The sequence below is a fragment of the Malania oleifera genome, chromosome 1 (assembly GCF_029873635.1).
Source record: "Malania oleifera isolate guangnan ecotype guangnan chromosome 1, ASM2987363v1, whole genome shotgun sequence".
Taxonomy (NCBI): Eukaryota; Viridiplantae; Streptophyta; class Magnoliopsida; order Santalales; family Ximeniaceae; genus Malania; species Malania oleifera.
The window spans coordinates 115,972,741-115,991,057 of record NC_080417.1 but is presented as its reverse complement, the minus strand read 5'-3'; the positions used below and the strand labels follow the sequence as shown (position 1 = coordinate 115,991,057).

Genomic DNA, 18,317 nt, shown 5'->3' with positions numbered 1-18,317 from the left:
ATTTTAAAGTCTAAACATATACTTCTAAACTTGTTATGATAAGGTAAAGAGTTATTGCATATATCATAGGTGCATCGATATTGCACTCCTTGAACATACTTTTAATGATTACAGTCAAAAAATCCAATAGGTACAATAATTGTAGCTTATTTTTTTTTTTTAATTTTTGGAATATTTTTATAAAAGTTAGAAAATAAAAAAAAAAATTAGTACATATCACTTATCAAAAGTTGTTTTATTTTCTATTTCTAATTTTTAAATTAATTAGATACGTGCAATCATATTTTCTAATTTTCTAAAGTTTGCATAGAAAATATCTTCTTTATTGTTTTATAAATTTATGATTTCTTATATAACTTGTAGAAAATTTTAAAAATAAAGTATGGTTTTTTTTTTTTTCAATTATTTAGAGATTCAGAAATTAAAAATAAAAAATATTTTTGCAACTAAACAAAACCTTTTGTTTCTATATTTTTAATACAAGTAAAAAAAGATTGAAAATTAAGATAATTTTTAATAAAATTTTTAAAAATAAAATAAATTTTTTTTTTTTTTTTCATAAATAAGGGAGTCCTAGGTAATTCATTTCTCTATGAAAGTGCAGATAACCAGATAGTAAAAATTTGTACTCTTGTGAGTTTGCTTTTGTTACTTACCTGCAGGCTGCAGGACACATTAAATAAATTTTTTTTTTCTCTCATTTAATGGATAACTACTATTCTAAATTATTTACTGGTTGTTATAATAAATGCAGAGTATTTTTTTTGTTTTTTAAAATTTTTGTAAATGGTGGATAATTTCTGCAGTAGGTTCTGAATAATAAACATGGATAATTAGATTGCAAATATTTTGATTTTTGAGCATTAAAGCAGAGCATAAGTAGGTGTGTAATGGTGGTTGGTCCTTTGTTCTTTGGGCAACATTAATTGCTTTATCTTCAAAAACTGGAATCCAACCACAAAAAATACCAAAAAAGAAAGAAAAGAAAAACAGAGAGAAACAGGGGAAAGACAGGCAGATATTTAATATTGAAAACAGAGGACCCCTCACCCCTTCTTCCCTCTCTTCATCATCTTCCCCTTCTTTCTTTTTATATAATTAAGCTTGGCTCTGGTGGAAGGAGACGTTTCCTCGTTTTTCAGCTGTTTGTAATCTTCTGACACACTTTCAAATACCATTTTTTTTCTCTCTCTCACACACACAAGCTTCTCCCCAACCTCTCTATCTCTCTCTCTCACATCCACACACACACACACATCTCTGTTTCTTTCTCTCTCTAAAAGGTTCTATATGTGTTCCTTATATGTATATATCCATAAGGCGAGTGGCTGCCTGCATCAAATGATTTGAAAAGGAAGGTCAAATCAATGAAGTTCCCCTGTTTTGATGCATCCGCAGGTACCTCACCCAAAAGCCATAAAAGAGAAAGATAGAGAAAGAAAGAGGGGGGAGGAGAGAGCGTCATCTGTACAAGCGAACTCACTGTTCATAATTTCTATCTGATGTGTGTCTTCCTCATCAATCCACATATATAATGTTATGAGTAAAGAGGAAATATATATACACACACATATATATGTGGTCATAAATGTATATGGGGTGTGTGGATAATGAGTGAGAGTAAAGATGGGCATCTTTTTCTCAGCCTTTTTAACCCATCTCTGTCTTTAAATATTTTTCCCCTTTTCAGTGCCAGAGAGTTGCAGAGATTTTAGTCTGACAAAGGGGGCTTAATTTTTAATTTCCACCCTCTTAACTGCAGAGTTTGATCAATCCATACATAAGATCATCTAATATATAAACAGGTACGTGGCTTCGGTTTTTGGGTTTCCATCTATCGCTTCTCTCCCTTCTCATATAACTCAATTTTCCATAATTGTATATGATCATCTGCTTGCTCTCTCTCTCTCTCTCTCTCTCTCTCTCTGTTCTTCTGATGGGCTTTGGGTCACTGTAAGTAAAATTCCCCATCCTTTGCAGAGCGGGCGATGATGAAGCACGTGCACACTCAGATTTCCATCACACTAGGTACAAATAATATTTTAACTAATACAATAATCTACCCTTTTCCCTCTCTCTCTCTCTCTCTCTCTCTCTCTCTGGGGTCTCTCTTTCCATCCCTATATACCTATATATAAACAGCAGAGCTAGATGTACTACACCCTTTTCTTCTTCTTCTTCTTCTTCTTCTTCTTGGCATGCTCTCCAAGCTGTTGAAGATGAAGAAGTAAGACATAATTTAAACATACATGATACATGGGATCTTCTCAGACCTAGAACTAGAAGAGATCAAAACTAGCTAATTAAGTAACCATGGCGATTCTCAGTTCTATGATACTGTACGTGTCTAGCTAGCTGTGTCATAAAACCCTCCTGCTGCTGCTATTTCATCTACTTGCAGATTCATTATTGTAGGTAGCTAGTTTGCTTCTTATATACCCATCTCATCTTGATTTTTCCAGGAATTCTCTGAAGAGACTGTGGCACTTGGCATAGAGTACCATCCCCCAGTTTTCACAATTATTGATACAGCGATCGAATGGGCTGAATCATCCACCTGCACCCCTCTTCAATTTTCATCCCGAAAGGTTTGTCTATATACCTAGCTATATATGTATATAATATATATGTCATGTAACTATCAGAGAGAGAGAGAGAGAGAGATAGAGAATTGGCTTAGATGTGAAGGTTCTAACGTAGTCCCTTTTCAGTGAAATAATCAGAATACATTAATTCAAAGCCGATGGCGACGTACTTCCATGGAAACTCTGAAATTCAAGGCGACGGATTACAGACCCTCATTCTGATGAACCCTGGATATGTCGGATACAACGATTCCCAGTCTCCCGCCGGCAATTTCGTCTTTCTCAACTCCACCGGCAACTCCCTCAACCCCCCTACCATTACCCACGCCCTGCCCTCTCACACCCAGCAGTTCGTGGGCGTCCCCGTTCCTTCCGCCGCCGCGTCGGCACCCCCTCACGATCCCAACTCTTCTTCCGTCCACGCCCAACACGAGATTTCCACCCTGCCCGGATTCCTCCCCCGCGCGCAATACAACATATGGAACTCAATCGACCCCACCGCCGCTGCGCGTGAGGTTCCACGCTCCCAGCAGGGGCTCTCTCTGAGCCTTTCTTCGCAGCAACCGGCTTATGGGTCGCCGGCGCCGGCTGTCCCTCCCGCTAGCAGCGGTGACAACATGCGAATTTCTGGCGGGTCGTCGTCGTCCGCGTCGGGAATCACGAACGGGGTTTCGGGTATGCAGAGTGTTTTGTTGAGCTCCAAGTATCTTAAGGCTGCGCAGCAGCTTCTTGACGAAGTGGTTAACGTCGGCGGCGGGATAAAGACTGAATCGACTAAGGGGGCTAATGGGCAGAATAGGATGATGGGAGAATCATCAGCGGCTGTGACTATCGGAGAAGGCCTTGTTGCCGGAGAAGCGATCGTGAAACGCAGCGCCGAGCTTACGACGGCAGAGAGACAGGAAATTCAGATGAAGAAAGCAAAGCTTGTTACCATGCTTGAAGAGGTATGTGAAATTTACATATTATTAACTGTTGAAGAAAAAATGAGTTGTTTTTAGCTAAGATTTATGTTTTAAGCAAAATCGCGGCTGGGTTCGGAGGAATTTGATCTGGGTTGGTCCGATCAGATCTCTACAAGAAACCCACCGGAGGAAATTGTTCAGAAGTTCAGTCAAGAGTCATTCTCACGGGTCTGGTCTCATCTTCCCTGTTTTCAGTTGACATTTTGGATGAATGATGATGAGTATTGTTAGTTTAATCAATGAAGATAACTGGACGAGTTAATTTTCATGGAAATTATTTTCCAAATCTCCGGATAGAATTAATTGACTGTGAAGATATGTCGAAGGGCCAAGCGCTCGTTTTTCTAATCTTTGTTTCCTGATTGTCACTTGCATTGACAATTTACCTGCAATGTCTTCAAATATTTGGTTCTTAGCTGCTCTGACTCTTGAATTCTGGTACTTAATCAAACTTAAGTAAGCTTAACGTTGTTTAATTTTCTAAAAGAGATTTCAAAGTACAGGAACAGGGCAGCAGAAAACTTTCGGTATCCTTGCAAGTATTTTTGAGTTGCAAAATTTGATGACAATTCTTATTTCATTTTTTGTTGTGTGATTTGAAGGTGGAGCAGAGATACAGACAATATCACCACCAAATGCAGATTGTGATTACTACATTTGAGCAAGTGGCAGGAATTGGGTCGGCAAAAACATACACTGCACTTGCTCTTCAAACAATCTCAAAGCAGTTCCGGTGCCTGAAAGATGCAATTTCCGGCCAAATTAGAGCTGCAAACAAGTCCTTGGGCGAAGAAGATTCCTTAGGAGGTAAATCTGAGGGTTCAAGACTCAAATTCGTCGATAATCAGCTCCGGCAACAGCGAGCTCTTCAGCAGCTGGGAATGATCCAACACAATGCTTGGAGACCCCAAAGAGGATTGCCCGAAAGATCGGTCTCGGTTCTTCGTGCCTGGCTCTTCGAACACTTCCTCCACCCGTAAGCACAATTCAATTTTTCTCACCACCCATTATGAATTCCTACTTAAAACTTCAAAACATTCGATGGGAAGCGTAAGAAAATCAAGTATAAATTTGATTTTTTTTTTTCTGTCAATTCATTCGATCCCTGTTAGTTTTCGGTTCGTCTCCTGCTGAAATTCTTGAATTTGGGTTGCAGATATCCCAAGGATTCAGACAAACACATGCTTGCAAAGCAAACAGGGCTTACCAGAAGCCAGGTACGCAATGAGTCCTCTGCATCTTCAACACTGTTTTTTTATTTTTAGTTTCTGCAACCCTCACTGTGGAATCTCTGCGAAATATGATACCCCCAGGTGTCTAATTGGTTCATTAATGCTCGAGTTCGACTCTGGAAGCCAATGGTGGAAGAAATGTACTTGGAGGAAATTAAGGAACACGAACACAACCAATCTGATGACAAGACCAGCAAAAGCGAACTCCAAGAGGACTCAACATCCAAATCCACTGCCCAGCAGGAGAAGAATCCTGTTACAGAAACCCAGAACAATGCTCCCCCGGTAATTTCCATGTCCGCAGCTTCAGCATCTCCCGCCGGCGGCGGCACCAGTCGAAGCCACTCCGGCTTCACCCTCACCGCCTCCTCGGGAAATGGAATTGAAGGAATCGCACAAGGAAGCCCCAAGAAACCCAGAAGCAGTACCGAAACTCTACAATCTCCGAACAGCGTTCCGTCCATGGACATGGACGTTAAGCCCAGCGAAGCAAATGTTGAACTGATGTCCATGAAATTTGGGGGCGAGAGACAGAGCAGAGATGAGTACTCGTTAATGTCGGCCCCTGCAAATTTCATCGGCGGATTTGGGTCATACCCAATTGGGGAAATCGGAAGGTTCGACACCGAGCAATTCCATCCAAGGTTTTCCGGCAACGCAGTTTCCCTCACTCTGGGCCTCCCTCACTGCGAGAATTTGTCCTTATCGGGAGCCCATCATAATTTTCTCCCAAATCAGAACATCCAGTTGGGAAGAAGGGTAGAAATCGGAGAACCAGACGAGTTTGGGAACATGAGCATGGGAATGAGCATGGCGACGCCGGCGCACTCTACCGCCGCCTATGATAGCATCAGCATTCAGAACCGGAAGAGGTTCGCGGCGCAGTTGCTGCCGGACTTTGTCGCCTGAGAATAAATCGAGACAATGCAGAAGGTATAAAGGAGGAGGAGGAAGAAGAGATTCAGTTAGTATAGGTTTTTATACATTGCAGAGAACCATTTGAGTTCTTAAGACAGCTTAGAATTTGAGAATATATGGTTGAAGATTGTATATTATTTTTGTAGTTGTATTAAGAAGATGATAGATGGATTGATGTCATAGTATTTAAAAAAAAAAAACCAAAAATTAGTAATCTGGATATACCAATATAGATTGATTTGGAGTGAATTGGAGTTTGCATTTTCTTTCTGTCCATTGAGATTGGAAAATTGGAAATGCCTCATAGCTAGATCGTTTGGTAGCCAAGAAAATCCTCACAATTCCTATCCAAATCCACCTTGACAAGGATTGCCCTGATCTGATTTCTGCAGTCTTTATTTTGGCATTCTAAAATGAAAATTAGCTGTGTGGGTGCACGTGATTTTTCTTGCCATGTATTTAAACTTAGATTTTGGGATTTAGGTCCACAAAATCGGCTCCAAATTGATCACAATCCGGCCAAGAAGAAGATTATTGTTTGCATTTACGTTTGTCAATGTCTAGGAATAAACAATTTCTCTCTATATGCTTAAGCGGCTTAAACACCACTACTACCCACTTACATGCATTGCATCTTCTATTCTATTTCTTTCTTTTTTCATTTTAAACTTTCTATGTATGCATGGTAGATGGGAACAACCAAAAAGCTTTGTATTTTCCCCTCTCTCTATACTTAGATGGAGCAACGTGCATTAGCAGGGTTAATTAATCAAGAAATGTTTGCCCACTAGATTTTATTGTTCTACTTTCTATTGTGAAAAATGTGATTATAATTATACTTTATAATTACATTATTTAAGATATGGACATTTACCTTTCCATAGAAAAGTGAGTTAAGCATCTGAAAGGTTGTGACTATGAAACCTGTAAGATAAATATTAGGATTCTAGAAATAATCTACATTGCCTAAATTGTCACATGACACATGACACATGCCAATTGCCCCGTCAATGATTATGAATGCAATCTAGTCAAATAAAAAAAAAAAAAAAGTATAACTCAACAAAAAAATGACATTTTAATATTAAGAAAATATTATTTTTCTTAGACTGTAATCATCAAAGTTTTCTTTTTTTCTTTTTTAAAAGAATTGCTTTGTCAAAATTGAGTTACCAAAAGCTAATTTAGCCAATAATATGCAAAAAAAGAAGAAGATAAAGATAAAAGATAATAATTTGTTGATTCCACTATATCATCAGCATATTTACTATCATCATATTTTCTTAAAATTATGAATTGCATAACTTTCTATTTTAATATAGTGTATTAAATGTAATTTAGTACTTAAACACGCAATAATGTGCGTCTCTAAGCACGGTCCAATCCTATTTTTATATTTTTTGAATTGACAAGCCTGATAGTTCATCTTTCATCCTAAATCTTTTTTGAATAACACTGATAATCTATCTTTCATCCCAAATCTTTTCTGGTCCCTCTATAAAGTTAAAATATGAACACAAGACCTCCAATATGAAAATCTTGTGACCCAATTGCATTGAATTAAAAGAAATTAACTTAAATTTTTTGGGGGGGGGGGGGGGGGGCATCATATTTTATAAAGCATATCCCGTTGAAAATGATGCCTAGGAGTCTATAGCATATGGGAAATTTTTAAAAAGGGTGGAAGGTTACCAAATAAAATATTTTATTCTTAGTTTTTTTAGGCAAAAATGATAAAAGAAACGTGTATGGATAGGAGGAGGACAAGAAGCTAGCTAAAAAATATCTAGGCATTGAATGATTGTGGAAGAGAGAAAAAAGAGAAGGGGGGAGAAGGAAGTTAGTTTATTATTATAAAAATATAAAACCTACATAAAGAAGAAAGTCTAGCTCTGTCTTTAAAATATAATATAATTTTTAAATTGCCCGCCTTGTATACGAAATAAAAAAGATAGTTTTTTTTTTTTTTTTTTTAAAGCTTGTGGGCGAATTTTATATGGTTATTTGGAAGGTGATTCAAATCCAGGGCGAGGGTAAACGTAGGCTAGTACCTTATCTTAGAGTAGAGTTAATGATGATATTATAGGGCGAGGGGCCTCTTAATTTCTTTAATTATCTCCTAATCTAATAGGCAAGTCTAGTGGGCAAATGATTAATAATATTATTAATTAATAATTAGTAAATTGTCCCATCATTCCCACTCTTCAAGCTAACCTACTACCAGGCCCAACTCACCCCCAAAAAAAAAACAAGAGGTTCATGCAGCTTTTGGAGTCAACCAAGTGAGGTCCATAAGCAAGGCCCTGACAATGCCATTTGTGAGGCCCATTAGCCCACTAACCGGTTCGGGCAGTGTGTGTGTGCACCTTCATGGGCCCAAACCCAAGCTTCATGTATTGGGTTTCAGCTAGAAAAGACATGGGCTAAGCCCAACCAGGCCCAATGTGCTGCATCCTCAAATAGGTCAAAATGAGGACCTATGAGTTCTCTGACATTTTAGTGCTAAAAGAATTGAATCAGATAAACAAACAGAAACATTTCAGTGATAAGGAGGCTAGGAAATCGAGCCTGCACAATACTGCAAATGCCTATGCATTTGTGGACAAAGTTCATCATAATATTTGAATGATAAATAATATATAATAGCTCAGAAAGTCAAAGTTGGCCTAAAAAATGGAAGTAATCTGGTATAATGATCCATCTCAGTACATGGTTGAGCATCTACACTGAATCAGGCTGTAAATGCCTACAACAAAATTTACAATGAAGACCTAGAAACAAGGAGCTAAAATAAGGACCAATGATTTACAGCCCTACCTCCCCCAGCCCCCTCCACACCCCCAGTGGAAAAGAAAAAAAGACCAAAAATATATATGTATCAAAAACGAGAGAAAGAATAAAAGGCATGCACACAACAAAAATTAACCTTGTAGTAAAAATATTTTTAACCATGCATCTTGCCGATGAATAGGGAATCGGATATTAGGAAAAAGGGCAAAATAACTGGAAAAAATTTATCATGAGGGGGTCATAGCTTGTTGGCCATACCATGGTTGTCACTCAGACATATCAGTCTTCTCTTAGCAACCTTCGACCGGTAGCACCAAACCTCAAATGCCTCTGTCAAGTCTGGGTAGCGGATATGTTCATTTTGCAGCCACTCAGTCAAAATCTCTGCCTGGTCACCTGAAGGCAAGGCTAGAATTATTGACACGAATGAGGATTCCAAGGATTGCCAAACTTCACCATCTATTTTAAGCTCCAAAACATCATCACCATTAGCTGAGACAGAATCAATCAAGGGCTTCATAATTCTAATGAATGGAAGCCAGATCTTTACCATGTGAAGCCTTTTGGCCGTTGGCAAAATTACAGTTCCATACCCTATTGCCTCTAAAGCCTTTGCTGCTACCTCAACAACTTTCAACTTCACCTCAAGCATTTCAATTGGATTCGCTTGCTCAGCAACCCTCAATACCTTTTCTGATGCATCCAACCAACTGTGAACAAATTCTCTCATTATTTCCAATTTAGCCAATATCTGACAAGCCCACGACACATCGGATAAATAAGACTGAAATATTTGCATTTTGCCTGCCTCAGAAACGAATTCTGTGGGCTCACATAACAGTGTTTCTAATAAACTGTTAAATCTTTCCAGCAGCTTCCTCACACATTCTTTTACCTTAGATTTTATATTGTCATCAGCTGTTAGCAGAGGGGCATCATCATCTTCAGTAAGCATGTATTCGAGTTGCTCTTGAGCTGAGGATTTTAGATCATGCATGGTTGGAGGAGGTGAGGATGTGGCAAATTGGATGGCTGAGAGAAAAATTTGCACTATAGAACCTGGATTCACAGGTTGGAGACGGGCGAGAATTGGCTCAACTTGTGATCCCATGTTCGGTATGACTCTTAAAATCTCCTCCTCTTCAGGCTCCTCCCAAGGGACTGCTTCCAAGTAGTTTACACAGGCAGTAATGATCTGACGGCAACCAAGCTCAACAGCAACTAGAAGAATGTTAAGGGCATTTCTGACACCATGCCACATATCAGCTAATGAGTCATCAACAACTACATAAAGGAGGCGTAGAACAGTGACATGGTAGTCAAAGTCTGTTGCATTGCAGTAAACCTCAACACAGCTGCGAGAATCAATAATCTGACATGTGGGCCAATCCTCAGAGAGACGATCCGCAAAATACTTGCTCTTCTCTATAAGGATGTGTGAGTGACAGTAAAGCCAATCATCCCGGCCATCCTGCGTTCGTAATCTCACAACAACGTCGCTGGTTGATCGATCACCAATCCTGCTCGAAGAATTCATTTCTTTACCCTAAAAAGAGAGCATACACCGGGGTAAACATACCGTACTAACTAACTACTATACAATACTTTAGAAATAAACCACAAGTCAAAAAGGTTTCTAATGTAATCAATGGGACATTAACTTGGAAACTTCAATTGCAGTTGAAGTTGAAAACGAAATGCAGTTCATAAGAATATAATGTGTGGCTAGATCCCATGCTCAAAAGGAGTATATGGTGCTAAACCACATCAGTACACATCAATTAGAGTGCCTTTGTGAGAAACATTCATGTAAGAAAAGAATCAAGAGAAAATATTGTTTCAGCATCAAATCTTATGAAACAGTTGCAACAGCAAATAAAGATGACTGTTAAAGCATGGAGAAAAAGGATAAAAGCCAAACTTACATGAGATTCCATTGAAGCAATGAGTAGTAATGAACATATCATCTATGCATTATGGCACCTGTGAAACAAACAAAAAAAGGTACATGGAAACTGAGAAAGAAGAAATACTTATAAACATAAGACTACTAGTAGAATGGTAAGTATTAACAAAATTGCAAGACTCATTCAGGCCGTGCAGTTTGTGGAAGGTTAGCCTTTTGTATCTGAGCAATGAATTCAACAGAAACCAGGACTCGCTAGGACCCGTTTGATAACTGGCATGCCCAAAAAAAAGGAAACTGAATGAATTTAGTTGTTCCTCTTTTTAATGCATTTGACAACACACATCAAACACATCCGCATTGCTCTGAAGACTAAAATATTAAGTCAGAGAGGGTCGTCCGAAGACTGAAGACTGAAAGTTTATTTGTTCATTTGTACGAATACTGAATGTTCTTTGTTTTATCAAATGGCTCTCAAGTCAGATGAGAAGGAAATAGGTGACACCAAGAATTATAAACAAGAGCTGTGGCACCTTCTGTCTTACAGTATACAAAATTACCTTGAAAGCTATAAAATTAACAAAAAAACTATTTCTTAAAATATTTTTTTTCAAAAAACAAACAATAGAAAAAGGTAATTGAGCTCCCATTTCACCACCTAATCAAGCGGCACTGCCACTGCTGAATAAGACTTTCAAAGCATTTGATAGGTAATGGGTCTCTTTTGGGTACAATTCACAAGCACATGGACAGCATGAACAAGCACACAGAATTGGGCTAAAAGTAACCTTGATTAATCAAATGGGCAAAGGGAAATCAAGCTATTGCATGAAGGGATGCATAGTATCACGCATACTGGGAATACCCAGACCTTTCATTGCCTTCTGGGCGTCCTTCATCCCCAATCTTCTGTTCATGTGTGCGCCACTGTGAAACCTAAGTTCAGAGGACTAATACAAACGAAAATTCAAAAAGGGAAAACGTAGAAAATCTTTACCTTCTCACTTTCGTCTGTTTGCGGACTTGAAGTTCGTCGTAATTCCAGTCTGCAATTTCACATCAACAGGGCGACTCTTTCGCTCGCTCGCTCGCTCATCTCTCCCCCCACTCTCTCAACTCTCACCGTCGCTGGAACGGGAAGGTGTACCTGAACTAGCGGTGGGACCTCTTGTATCTCTCGTGCGCTAATTGACCCAACCGGGAAAGGGTCGGTTAACTCCGTTTGATTAATTCGGTGATTTTAGTTAAAAAATTTAAAACTTTATAGTTATTTATTTGTCAATTTAACAATAAAAGTTTCTTAATCCCTCCATCAAACTAATCAGATTACTAATACACATAATTAGTAGTATAAGTGAATCAACTTTATTCACAAGTTGCTCTGCCTTGACCTGCTGTATGATCAGATTGAATTCAATTCAACTTAAGCTTGAGTTTAACTCGAACTACTTTAAGTAAGTTTACAAATTGAATTCAAGTTTTGTGATACCACTCACAAGCATAATTTAGTCTAATTAAACTTCTGTAGATTTGTTATTTCTATATTATTATATAAGTCATATTATATATATTTTATACATATTTAGTGTATATTATTTTATATTATTTTTATATTAATTTATAATTGAATCGGGTTTAATCAAGTTGAAATTAATTTTTAACAACTTGTAATCAAATCAAATTTGAGTTCAACAATTTTTTGATTAATTGATTTCGAGTTGAATTGAGTTGAGTTTGAGTATGCTATTGTTTCGATTTTACTTAATTCGAATACACTCTTGATATAATACTAATTATATATGTGGCAGCCATAAAATTCAAAAAAAAAAAGAAAAAATCTTTTTAGCTAACCATGCATGATTTTCAATATGTGTTCAATAAATATAATAAGAAAAAGTTGAACAAAATAGAATTGAATTTATTACTTGATTTTAACTTTTTTTTTTTAATTTAGTTTTCATTTATTTTATTCTATTTTTTCCAAAATTTGAGCCTCATCATCTGTCCTCAATCCTCTCTCTCTCTCTTACACTTTCAACAACATATTTTACTAAATAAGTTTTTTAAAACTTATTTTTATGATCAAGGTCATTTTGAAAAATAAATTTTCCATCACATAGGTTTGGAAACTAGTTCAAGTTTCTCGAATTGAATGTATGTTTGGAAGATTAAAGAATCAAGTTTTAATCATCCTTTCAATCTTTATAGTGTGTTTTGATATGTTGTACAGATTTTACTAAATAGGTTTTTCGAAACTTGGTTCTATGATTGATCTCAAAAACAATTTCCTCCCACAATATTATGAAAAATATTTCTACATGGCAAAGGTGGGGTCTAGGCTAGTATAATATGCTACTAGCATCTCTAACTTTTTTTTTTTTTCAATAACAGTGGGATTCCATGAGCCATTTGGACCCCCTGGTGCAGCACTAACCCCCCGAAGTGATGCCCCCCCAGAGTGCGGCCCTCATGTAAAGACGGATGCAGTTTACAGTTTCTTCATCTTCAGGTTGGACATTCGTTCAATTCTTCATTTTAGGACACATGTTGGGATCGATCCCCAACCGTGAGCAAGCTAGGCGATCACAAGTGCATGAACTGGGACTCGAAACCCTTGTTAGCACTTACCACTGCTCCATGCCTCTAGGGGCTAGCAGCTCTAACTTTTGGTGCATCAATAAGTGTTCAATCTTATAATATGATGTTGGAGTATTATTTCATTGGTCCTTACATCAAATGCGTGCATTTTTTTTTTGAATATTTTTATATAATAAAAACTATTATACTTGAAAAAGTATTGTAAGGTGTGAATATAGTAACACAAATCTTATATTATTCTTATTTGGGTATTATAGAAGAATATTGTTTTTCATATTTTATTGCAAAGATTTAGTCGTACCTTATAAATTAGTTGACTTCACGTTAATTTAAATATTATTTTACATACTTAAGAATTAACAGTTAATTATATATTTTAATTTATAAAGAATGAAATTTAAAATTTTAATTTATCTTTTTTTAGCAATATGTTCGATAACTTATTGAATTTAAAAATATTAAACTATGTTTATTTACTTTATGATGTGTTAAGTCATTGATTTTTTTTTTTTATGAAAATTACATCTAACAAATATTTTGTAACATTATAAATATTAGATATTTTTATGATTTGTTAGTAATTTTTTTTTCAAAAATTTTGAAATAATAATGTAATTTTTTTATTATGTTGATGTCAATAGGTTGATCCAAAATGATTAGACTAGATAGACCAGTTAATTTAAGAACCAGTTAGGTCTTCAATTTGAGTCCCTTAATTAGTTTTCAAAAAATTATGTTGACCAATTTTTTCAATTTCATTTATTAAGATGGTGTCATTTTAAAAATATCATTTTAGTATGGCTATAATTCATTTTTTTTTTTTACATATATGTTAGCTTTGGTGTATTCCCAAGAGGGGGGTGAATTGGGTATTTAAAAATTTCTCTCATAGGTTCAATTTAATCAGCAACAGTATTACACAAACTTAAGGTCTTTCTATTTAATCATAAACCCAATTAACACATGTACAACATATAATGAATTAAACATAATACATACATGTGCTGAAAATGAAGGTGCGAAAAATAAACTGCGAAAATATAAAGTACACGCATGATATGTTATTGAGGTTCGACCAATATTGCTTACGTCCCCACCTCTAGTTCGCAAGCTCAAAGATTTCACTAATGCTCACTTAATGGGTGGAGCGGCACCGATTACAACTAGGTCAAATTAACACAGAGTTGACCTCAACCTTTACAAATTCTTCTTACGGGGCGGAGAAAGCTCTAGGTCAAATTCACAGGGTTGACCCCAACTTGATCCTTACGGGTTAGATCAAATCCCCTCAGGCCACGTCTGGATTACAACCAATAAACTTTTTGTACAAACAAAAGTGCTTCTATCACAAGCAGATTTGTACCACAATTCAGTACAATATAATTAATGCACATCAACAAGATATGAACTATAAGCTCTGTGCAATGTGTTTAACTACACTCTTACAAATGTCAATATGCAATAACCTCAAAGAGTATGCAAATAATCTACATTTGAAACTAACAATTAATGTTAATCAATCACAGTAAGTGTTTCAAAGAGTTGCAATAAGGATGTACAAAAATCTCTTAAATGATTTTCTCAAAATGTAGCTCAAGGGATGTTTGAAATAAAGGCTTGTGAAAAATATTTGCACAATCAAAAACACAAGCCAAGTGAATCTTGCAATGGCGGTGCAAAGACCCACTAGCTATAAGGTTTTCCCACACAAAGAATATTAGTTAATCTAAGGAAAAACCTTTGGCTAAACTCTCAAACAAAATCAACAAACAATCAAAGTAATAAGAGTAATAGTTTTGTAGGATCTCTCAAGATATACTCACTCAAAAAGATTTGGCAAGGGAGTGATAAAAAGATGAGTATATGGGATGTGTATGAAGAAAGAGATTTCAAAAAATTCAGAGAAAATTTTCTTAATCAAACTCCATAATCTTGTGTTAATCTTGCAAATGAGGCCCTATATATAGACATGAGCTAAAATATGACCATTAAGGACTCATAGGGCATTTTTAGAATTGTTTAAAAGCCAATTAGAAAAAACAACCACGTTTAAACAATTTTAACTTTAGTAAAAAATAAACAACTCGAGAGTTTTCGGGTAGCTGAACTTTGGTTCGGTCGCCTGAATAGACTCAGTTAAAAAAGCAATTTTTGAACGTTCGGGGTGCCCAAATGTATGTTCGGTTTGTTGAACCGAGGCGATTTCCAAAAGGTCCATGATTTGGTCACCTGTCCTTAAGTTCGGTAGCTTGAACTTGTTAATTCGGTCGCCCGAGGGTAAAATGAACTGTAGGTTCGAGCGCCCGGGAACGATGGAAAAGTACATAGTATTGGTTCTGTTGACCGAGGACGATATGTTCATATTTGGTTCGATCGCCCGAAACCAAGTCAATCCGCTGATTTCTCAGCCGTTTGAGCACCCAAAGTGTTTTGAACACAACGGGTTCGGTTGCCCGACCTCTCACAGTTTTGCCTATTAAGTTCAATTTTAATTCAATTGTTTCTCCCGATAATATATGTGATATGAGGATTATTTTGTGCATTTGTATAGGGACCTAAGGTCTTTCTAAGGTCTATGAGGACTATTGAAAAATTCGGCGTTGGTCGACCAAAGGGTGATCCCTAAGGTCTTGAGCTTACCAGTTCCTACATGCATGACATGTAGAGATTATTACAGACCTTTTCCGATATTTACTATTACAGACCAATTAAAAATGAATGCAAATACAATAGAAAAATAAGTCTTCATTCTTTCGATTCTTCAGACGTCATAAATGAAGCTTGATCTTCATAGTCCGTACGACTTGCTTAAGTTCCTACCAATAGTGCGTGTTAAAGATAAACCTGTTCAAGAAGGTCAGTGCACAGATGAGAAACATTGGTTTTGTTATAATTAAAACGAGATCAGACTCTTAGAGTCAACAATATACTTAACGGTTAACTGATGGTCAACTAATGGAATGTTCATTTTGTCAATAAAATGAAAGCTCAAAGGACATTTTAGTAGCTTTTTAAAAATACAGGAGATAAAGTATCATATTCCGAAAACTTAGGGGGTGTTGTTGGATTTTACTCTATATTAATTAGTAGGTATTTTACACTATTGTTTTACCTTTAATTATTATGTCCCATTAGTTGACTTGTTTTTTATATGATAATTATTCACCAGTTTATTAGGTGAAGTTATTTCCATAATAATGAACTTCCTTTTACACATAATTATTTTCCTTTACAATCCTCCTCCTAACTTACAAAAAACTATGATTTAAATAATTTTTCATAATCACTATATTTTAGGGTCTAGTTAGCATATGAATGATATAAAATGATATGTAAGGGTTCATTGATTAGAAAGATTATTATTTTGTTATTATCATTATTACTATTATTAATTGCTTTTATTAATATTTCATAATGTTTCAAATCCTTCCAACACTTATAATGAAGCTCTAAAATTTCTTAATTTAAGACTGCTATTTTTTTTTTAATTTCACAATTTACATTCTATGACGCCATTTTTATTTATTGAAGCATTCTTTCTTAGATATATTGCTATTTTTTTAGGATCTTAAATATTTTTTTAATCATTTTTAATTTTCATATCTTTCTTTGTTTTGGGTTTAAATATTTTCATAATTGATGATTTCCATCACTATTCGTAATTAATTAGTTGTTTGGTTGGTCATTTATTATCGCAATAATTGATAGTAGTATTATTATTTTTGCAATGATTATGGTTATGATTTATGTCAAATTTTGCTTCTTCATGAGTTGTAACAACATTTGCAAGTCGCCTATGATTATTCAAATCAAGCAAGTTCGTTATAACACATATTTTTTTCTTATTATCATTTTATTGATATTGTTCTATCTTTATCTTTTTCTTGATCATTCATATTCTTTTTTGATTTGCTATATCCATTTTTATTCTTGATTTGTGCTTGCTTTATTCATTTTCCTATTGATTACTTTCAATTTTTTCTTTTAGTTTTTTAATTTTTAATTTTTTTTTAAAAAAAGCTCTCCTACTTCTCTAGCCTCCATTTGCTTTGAGATCACCCAAAAACTTTATGCTATCCTATCGTCATTCTCTAAATGTTATTTTTATCTACTCTTTCTTCGTATTTTTTTTCATTATTTGTTGTCATCTCTTTTTATTATCTTTTATTCTTCTTATTATTTATTTCTACTTCTTCTTTTGATTTTATCATTTTTTGATTAATGTGTTATATATATATATATATATATATATATATATATATATAATCTTATTATAATATAATTTTACTTATCTTGTTTTCCTATCTATACCTTTCTAACACTTTGTGCCTAATTAAGTTGTTTTTGGTGCATTTAAAAAATAAATAACACAAAAGAGAAAAAACAAAATTACAAAGACCAGACATACACCAAAGCAGCTCCAAGCTTCTCACTTTGTGAAAGTGCATCGAGTGAGAAGCTTGAAGCTACTTTGTGTATTGAAAGAAAGGGACAAAATATTTAATGGTTCTTTTTTTTTTATTCATATTAATTGAATGAAGGGTTATCCCTGTTTTAATTATTTCTCACTGAGCTAAAGTAAGTGGCAGGGGTGCATTTACAAGATATGAACATTTAGTGTACTTGTTTTGCTTAGATATGAGTTTCTTCTCTCTCTCTCTCTCTCTCTCTCTCTCTCTCTCTCTCTCTCTCTCTCTCTCTCTCTTTGGTGAGTTTTTTTTGTGAGATTATTTAAGATTTACTATTGATCTTCTTTAGTGACGAAAGTATTAGTAACATAGTAAAAATCGTCATAAATAATGTGCCACTAGTGATGAAAATAAAATTTATTACTAATAGTTAAGACATTAGTGACGAAACTACTAATTGTCACGAAAATGTATTATTAGTGATGATTTTTTTATTTTGTCAATAATACTTTCATCACTAAAAGTATAGTTTCCGCTCCAACTATTGCACGAAAATATTAGCAACGGTTTATCGACTATTAGTGACAATTCTCAACTATCATCAATAGTCGTGTTTTAGTGATAGTTTTAAAAATCGTCACTAATAGTTGTGTTTTAGTGATGATTTTTGGAACCGTCACTAAAACGTTTGCCCAGAAAACCCTTTGTACTTCGTTTCTTCATGCAGAATTCCCAAAAATCCCGAGGCAAAAGCAAAAAAACTCCCGGCCCGATTCCCTCTGCCTTGTGCATAATACCCTCCTTCCCGAGTTACTGGAGCTCGCCTGCAAGTTGTCGGAGGCCGCTTTGCAAGTTGCCGGAGTCCGCTGCAAGCCACCACCCCCCTACAAGTTAGATTTGAGCTAAACATAGTA

The 18,317-nt window shown here is 35.6% G+C and overlaps 2 protein-coding genes across 7 annotated transcripts; one reads left to right on the top strand and one right to left on the bottom strand.

Annotated features, from left to right (window-relative positions):
* The first annotated feature begins 891 nt into the window (after positions 1-891).
* LOC131161789 (BEL1-like homeodomain protein 1) lies at positions 892-5,949 on the top strand. Of its 4 annotated transcripts, none has more exons than XM_058117780.1 (8): positions 892-1,398; positions 1,691-1,805; positions 1,981-2,028; positions 2,463-2,588; positions 2,712-3,532; positions 4,153-4,526; positions 4,707-4,767; positions 4,864-5,949. In XM_058117780.1, exons 5-8 carry the CDS (start codon positions 2,744-2,746, stop codon positions 5,689-5,691), a joined length of 2,052 nt encoding a protein of 683 aa, XP_057973763.1. In that variant the 5' UTR covers positions 892-1,398; positions 1,691-1,805; positions 1,981-2,028; positions 2,463-2,588; positions 2,712-2,743; the 3' UTR covers positions 5,692-5,949. The 4 variants fall into 4 exon arrangements, with proteins under 4 accessions (XP_057973763.1, XP_057973754.1, XP_057973746.1 ...); XM_058117763.1 differs by having other exon boundaries at positions 1,010-1,148; XM_058117755.1 differs by lacking the exon at positions 1,981-2,028 and having other exon boundaries at positions 1,087-1,398.
* A 2,412-nt stretch (positions 5,950-8,361) lies between these two features.
* On the bottom strand, positions 8,362-11,586 carry LOC131161769 (BTB/POZ domain-containing protein At3g05675). 3 transcript variants are annotated; one of them, XM_058117745.1, is made up of 4 exons: positions 11,394-11,538; positions 11,185-11,323; positions 10,416-10,473; positions 8,362-10,036 (listed from the first exon to the last, which is right to left on the bottom strand). In XM_058117745.1, exons 3-4 carry the CDS (start codon positions 10,455-10,457, stop codon positions 8,729-8,731), a joined length of 1,350 nt encoding a protein of 449 aa, XP_057973728.1. In that variant the 5' UTR covers positions 10,458-10,473; positions 11,185-11,323; positions 11,394-11,538; the 3' UTR covers positions 8,362-8,728. The 3 variants fall into 3 exon arrangements, with proteins under 3 accessions (XP_057973728.1, XP_057973712.1, XP_057973721.1); XM_058117729.1 differs by having other exon boundaries at positions 11,268-11,323; XM_058117738.1 differs by lacking the exon at positions 11,185-11,323 and having other exon boundaries at positions 11,394-11,586.
* Positions 11,587-18,317: the final 6,731 nt, after the last annotated feature.